The sequence below is a fragment of the Mixophyes fleayi genome, chromosome 6 (genome assembly GCF_038048845.1).
Source record: "Mixophyes fleayi isolate aMixFle1 chromosome 6, aMixFle1.hap1, whole genome shotgun sequence".
NCBI lineage: Eukaryota > Metazoa > Chordata > Amphibia > Anura > Limnodynastidae > Mixophyes > Mixophyes fleayi.
Genome location: NC_134407.1, coordinates 5,573,764 through 5,580,054, shown reverse-complemented (window position 1 = coordinate 5,580,054; position 6,291 = coordinate 5,573,764). Strand labels below are relative to the sequence as shown.

The 6,291-nt window shown below is 49.6% G+C and overlaps 1 protein-coding gene across 4 annotated transcripts in view; it reads left to right on the top strand.

Moving 5' to 3' along the window:
- The first annotated feature begins 894 nt into the window (after window positions 1-894).
- The window catches only part of VTI1A (vesicle transport through interaction with t-SNAREs 1A), a 243,383-nt gene continuing 237,986 nt past the window's right edge, over window positions 895-6,291 (top strand). Inside the window, exons 1-2 of one of the 4 annotated variants that reach the window (XM_075215696.1) lie at window positions 895-1,105; window positions 3,438-3,496. In XM_075215696.1, the coding sequence (XP_075071797.1) occupies window positions 1,012-1,105; window positions 3,438-3,496 (153 nt within the window). In that variant the 5' untranslated portion in view covers window positions 895-1,011. The remainder of the gene's footprint in view (window positions 1,106-3,437; window positions 3,497-6,291) is intronic. The other 3 variants (XM_075215694.1, XM_075215697.1, XM_075215695.1) reach the window with 3 other exon arrangements.

Genomic DNA, 6,291 nt, shown 5'->3' with positions numbered 1-6,291 from the left:
AGGGCTGTGTGTCACATGATCAGTCTGGACGTGGGGGGCTGTGTGTCACATGATCAGTCTGGACGTGGGGGGCTGTGTGTCACATGATCAGTCTGGATGTGGGGGGCTGTGTGTCACATGGTCAGTCTGGACGTGGGGGGCTGTGTGTAACATGGTCAGTCTGGATGTGGGGGCTGTGTGTCACATGATCAGTCTGGATGTGGGGGGGCTGTGTGTCACATGACCAGTCTGGACGTGGGGGGCTGTGTGTCACATGGTCAGTCTGGATGTGGGGGGGCTGTGTGTCACATGGTCAGTCTGGATGTGGGGGGCTGTGTGTCACATGATCAGTCTGGATGTGGGGGGCTGTGTGTCACATGACCAGTCCGGATGCGGGGGGCTGTGTGTCACATGGTCAGTCTGGATGTGGGGGGGGGCTGTGTGTCACATGGTCAGTCTGGATGTGGGGGGCTGTGTGTCACATGACCAGTCTGGATGTGGGGGGCTGTGTGTCACATGACCAGTCTGGATGTGGGGGGCTGTGTGTCACATGGTCAGTCTGGATGTGGGGGGCTGTGTGTCACATGGTCAGTCTGGATGTGGGGGGGGCTGTGTGTCACATGGTCAGTCTGGATGTGGGGGGCTGTGTGTCACATGGTCAGTCTGGATGTGGGGGGCTGTGTGTCACATGGTCAGTCTGGATGTGGGGGGCGGTGCTGTGTGTCACATGACCAGTCTGGATGTGGGGGGCTGTGTGTCACATGGTCAGTCTGGATGTGGGGGGCTGTGTGTCACATGGTCAGTCTGGATGTGGGGGGCTGTGTGTCACATGACCAGTCTGGATGTGGGGGGCGGTGCTGTGTGTCACATGACCAGTCTGGGCAGTGAGCCAGCAGCTGTCACTCGCTGCTGGAGAATAACCTGGTTGCTAGGGAAGTGGCGGTTGCTAAGGGCGCCGGGAAGAGCTGTGTGGACGGACCGGCGGAAGTGGTTGGATAGACTTCCGGTTGTCACTCTGCTCTGTGAATAAACATGTCTGCCGAGTTCCAGGGGTACGAGCAGGATTATGGGGTTCTCACAGCGGAGATCACCGGCAGGATCGGGAAGATCCCCAAACTGTCTGCAGGTAGGACCGGGGGAGGGGGAGACACTGTGAGGGGGTCTGGTGGGCTGGGAGAGTGTGAGGGGGAGAGGGGCTGCTGGCCTGGGAGAGTGACTGTGAGGGGGGCTGCTGGGGTGGGAGAGTGACTGTGAGGGGGAGAGGGGCTGCTGGCCTGGGAGAGTGACTGTGAGGGGAGAGGGGCTGCTGGGCTGGGAGAGTGTAAGGGGCTGCTGGGGTGGGAGAGTGACTGTGAGGGGGGCTGCTGGGGTGGGAGAGTGACTGTGAGGGGGAGGGGGGCTGCTGGGGTGGCAGAGTGACTGTGAGGGTGAGGGGGAGGGGGGCTGCTGGGGTGGGAGAGTGACTGTGAGGGGGAGAGAGGCTGCTGGGCTGGGAGAGTGTGAGGGGGAGAGGGGCTGCTGGCCTGGGAGAGTGACTGTGAGGGGCTGCTGGCCTGGGAGAGTGACTGTGAGGGGGAGAGGGGCTGCTGGGCTGGCAGAGTGATTGTGAGGGGGGCTGCTGTGCTGGGAGAAGAGTGACTGTGAGGGGGAGAGGGGCTGCTGGGCTGGGAGAAGAGTGTCTTTGAGGGGGAGAGGGTCTGCTGGGCTGGGAGAGTGTGAGGGGGAGAGGGGCTGCTGGGCTGGGAGAGTGACTGTGAGGGGAGAGGGGCTGCTGGGCTGGGAGAGTGACTGTGAGGGGAGAGGGGCTGCTGGGCTGGGAGAGTGACTGTGAGGGGAGAGGGGCTGCTGGCCTGGGAGAGTGACTGTGAGGGGAGAGGGGCTGCTGGGCTGGGAGAGTGACTGTGAGGGGAGAGGGGCTGCTGGCCTGGGAGAGTGACTGTGAGGGGGAGAGGGGCTGCTGGGCTGGGAGAGTGACTGTGAGGGGACTGAGTTTGTGGGGCTGGTGTAGTGAGAGTGCGGGGGGGGGGCTGCTGGAATGGGGGTGACTGAGGGGGAGAGAGTCTGTGGGGCTGGTGGCTGAGAGACTTTTAAGTCTGTAAAGCGAATGTTATGAAATAAGTGCGGGTGAATAGTGTCTGCAGGTTGAGTGGGGAATAAATGTAGAATAAGGGAGGATATGTAGCCTGTAACGTGAGAGGAAAGTTGGGGTGCTGGAGAAATGATACTGCGCTTTACATGGAGAGTTGTGATGTACCCGAGACTCCCCAGAAAATGCCAGCCGGTTGGCATTAAGAAGCAGTCGGGTGGGGGCAGTTATAATACTTTGCAATAATAATGAAAGTGTTGGAGGCTATTTCCCACATCTTCCAGGACTGGTCAGACTGGTGGTCAGTGCTCTAACACACACTGCTGGCTGTAGTGCTCACATAGTGACTGTTCTAATAGGAGAAACAATGGTTTATTCTATTATAATAGAACTCTATTGGGTCCAAGAGTCGGGTGACCAGTAAAAACAGCCGGGTGGAGCACCCTGGAAATAGGTTGTGGGGAGAATACTGGACTGTACAGTTGTGTCAGGAATTTTCTGGTGGTGATGGGGCTTCACGTGTAGATAATGGAGATGTAATGTCAGGAATAGTGGTGGAAGAGAAATTAGAGAGTGACTTACGATTCAGTTATTAAATGTTTGTGTGACTGAGCTAACAATATTACCAGACAATGCTGGAGCTTCACAGTCTCAATCGTCTGGTTATCTGTCCTAATCTTGCTTCAGCTTTTTAAATGCTCAGACTGTATGTAGTGTTTGTACCATTCGGTCACGATTTTAGTTGAATGGAAGTCCATTTGTACGAAGTAAAAATGTGCCTCACGTATATATTGCTGCACTGCACACATCTTGCATCCGTATTTTGAGTTGAACATAAGGGGCTAGATTTACTAAGCTGCGGGTTTGAAAAAGTGGGGATGTTTCCTATAGCAACCAATCAGATTCTATCTGTCATTTTGTAGTAGGTAATAAATAAATCAAAGCTAGAATCTGATTGGTTGCTATAGACAACATCCCCACTTTTTCAAACCCGCAGCTTAGTAAATCTAGCCCAAGGTCTTCTTCTTCAGGGTGGTGGATCAAGGAGTACACATGTATACTCAGTACAGTAAGGCCATTTGGATTTACACATATCTTTTAGATGTGACATTTAGGATGTTCATGAGTTGTTGATGACTTTTTTTATGGTATCTATACGCTAGATTTAAAGTTGTGTGACTCAAAATACAGCCATGGAAATGTAACTTTGCAGATGCATTGTGCCTTCATAAAACCTGAATCTTTCCGTTCAACGTTTGTGTATTAACTTTTATATTTCCATTAAAAAATGGCTGTGTTTTTTTTATTTCTGCTTTGGATGCGTCTGAAGTGTTTAACAACATACAGTGATTATTTTGTTGAATTGTTTTAGATGAGAAGAAGCAGGTGGTGATGGCTGTGGAGAAGCAGCTAGAAGAGGCCAAGGAGCTGGTAAGTACTTTACTGTCTGGGGATTGAATTAAATGTTCTGTTATCCTGGTCTGTTGTCCTCACTTCCCCTCTTTATGAACAATGGTCCATACTGAGTAACTGAATGTTCTCCCACTAACACTGCCCACGTTGTAACTGTTCTCTCTGAGAATATTTACACTGTACTTAGAATTAACATCTACTGCACTTTGCTTTCTGAGACCGCAAAAACACATACCTACAATTCAGCTTAGCAGTGTAAGTGATCCTGCAATATAAATCCTATCTTATGGGTAACTCTCATATATAATGGCATTGTAGAGATCAGACAATACCACGTTACAGAGGAACCATCACCTACACACAGTCAGGTAGTCTTATTGTGAGCTGTCAATATACATTATATGGAAAAAAGTATTCAGACGCTTGAACATTACAGCAACGGGGACTGAAATCGTATTGTATACAAATGCATATACTTGTGGAGTTCTTCCCCCTTTTGCAGTGATAACAGCTTCCACTCTTCTTGGAAGGCTCCACAAGGTGCTGGAGTGTATCTGTGGGAATTTGTGCCCATTCATTCTGTAGAGCATTTATGAGGTCAGGCACTGATGTTGGACGAGAAGTCCTGGCTCGCAATCTCCATCCAGGTCATCCCAAAGGTGTTTGATGGGGTTGAGGTCAGGGCTTTGTGTGGGCCAGTCAAGTTCTTCCACACGAACTCATCAACTCATGTCTTTGTAGTCCTTGCTTTGTGCACTGGGGCACAGTCATGTTGGAATAGAAAAGGGCCTTCCCCAAACTGTTGTCACAAAGTTGGAAACATAGCATTGTCCAAAATGACTTTGTATGCCGAAGCATTAAGATTGCCCTTCACTGGAGATAAGAGGCCTAGCCCAAACCCTGAAAAACAGCCTCATACCATTATCCCTCCTCCACCAAACTTCACAGTTGGCATAATGCAGTCAGGCAGGTAACGTTCTTCTGGCATCCGATAAACCCAGACTCGCTCATCTGACTGCCAAACAGAGAAGCGTGATGCATCACTCCATAGAACACATTTCCACTGCTCCACAGTCCAGTGTCGGTGTGCATTACACCACTCCATCCGATGCTTGGCATTGGTCTTGGTGATGGGAGGCTTGCATGCAGCTGCTCGGCCATGGAAACCCATTCCATTAAATTTCCGCCGCACACTTTGTGTGCTTACATTCATGCTAATGGAAGTTCTGAACTCTTCAGCTATGGAATCAGGAGAGCGTTGGCGACTTTTATGCACCATGAGCCTTAGCAGTCATTGAACCCGCTCTGTCATTTTACGTGGTCTTTCACTTCGTGGCTGAAATGCTGTTGTTCTTCCTAAACACTTCCACTTTCTAATAATATCACTTACAGTTGACCGTGGAATATCCAGCAGGGATGAAATTCCATCAACCGTCTTATTGCAAAGGTGGCATCCTATCACAGTACTACGCTTGTAGTCACTGAGCTTTTCAGAACGACCCATTTTGTTTCGCAAATGTTTGCAAATTGAGACCGCATGGCTGGTGCTGGATGTTATACACCTCTGGCAATGGGTCTGATTGAAACACCTCAATCCAATAATTAACAGGTGTGACCAAATATTTTTGTCCATATAGTTTATATGAAGCTGCAGCCTTTCCATTCCAGCCAGTCACTGAGATTACAGTCAATCCAGTCACTATGAACCAGTGACATCACTGAGAATGCAGCCTATCCAGTCACTAGGAACCAGTGACATCACTGAGAGTACAGCCTATCCAGTCACAAGGAACCAGTGACATCACTGAGAGAGCAGCCTATCCAGTCACTAGGAACCAGTGACATCACTTAGAATGCAGCCTATCCAGTCACAAGGAACCAGTGACATCACTGAGTGCTCCCTATCCAGTCACAAGGAACCAGTGACATCACTGAGAGTACAGCCTATCCAGTCACAAGGAACCAGTGACATCACTGAGAGAGCAGCCTATCCAGTCACTAGGAACCAGTGACATCACTTAGAATGCAGCCTATCCAGTCACAAGGAACCAGTGACATCACTGAGTGCTCCCTATCCAGTCACAAGGAACCAGTGACATCACTGAGAGTGCTCCCTATCCAGTCACAAGGAACCAGTGACATCACTGAGAGTGCAGCCTATCCAGTCACTAGGAACCAGTGACCACTTAGAATGCAGCCTATCCAGTCACTAGGAACAGAACCCTGTTCCAACCAAAGTTTTTCCCAGACAGACAGCAGATTGATGGACCCATGGGTAAATAAACTGGGTTGGGAAATTTCTTCTGACATACATTTTTGTCTGGAATCATCTATAAAAATCCCCAGGAAGGAATCACACGGATATGTTTAAATTGTTGATCCTTGCAGTAGTCAGAATGACTATATTGGTGTAGTTGTGTGAGCATCATTATCATTGTCGTTAATTATATGACACCGCAGATTCTGTAGCAGCTGACATGCCATACAATGTGTACAGATAAGCAAAAGAATAAATGCAGTAATGGAACAAACCACAGGGCTTACATTCAGCATAAAACATGACAAGGACAAGCAAGGAAGACGGACAGTGAACATACATGAAACATAGGTTAAGAGGACCCTGCCCCTGAGAGCTTACATTCTAAAGGGAGGGGGTAAAGAGAGACAATATGAGTAAATGGGACAATAAGCATAGAGGCTGGGGTGATAGAGAAGTCTAGATGGGGCAATGATGGTTCTGAGATCTGAGTGTGTTAGAGGGTTTAACAATGAGCGAACGATGGCCAATTGGGTATTCAGGACCCAGATCTCTA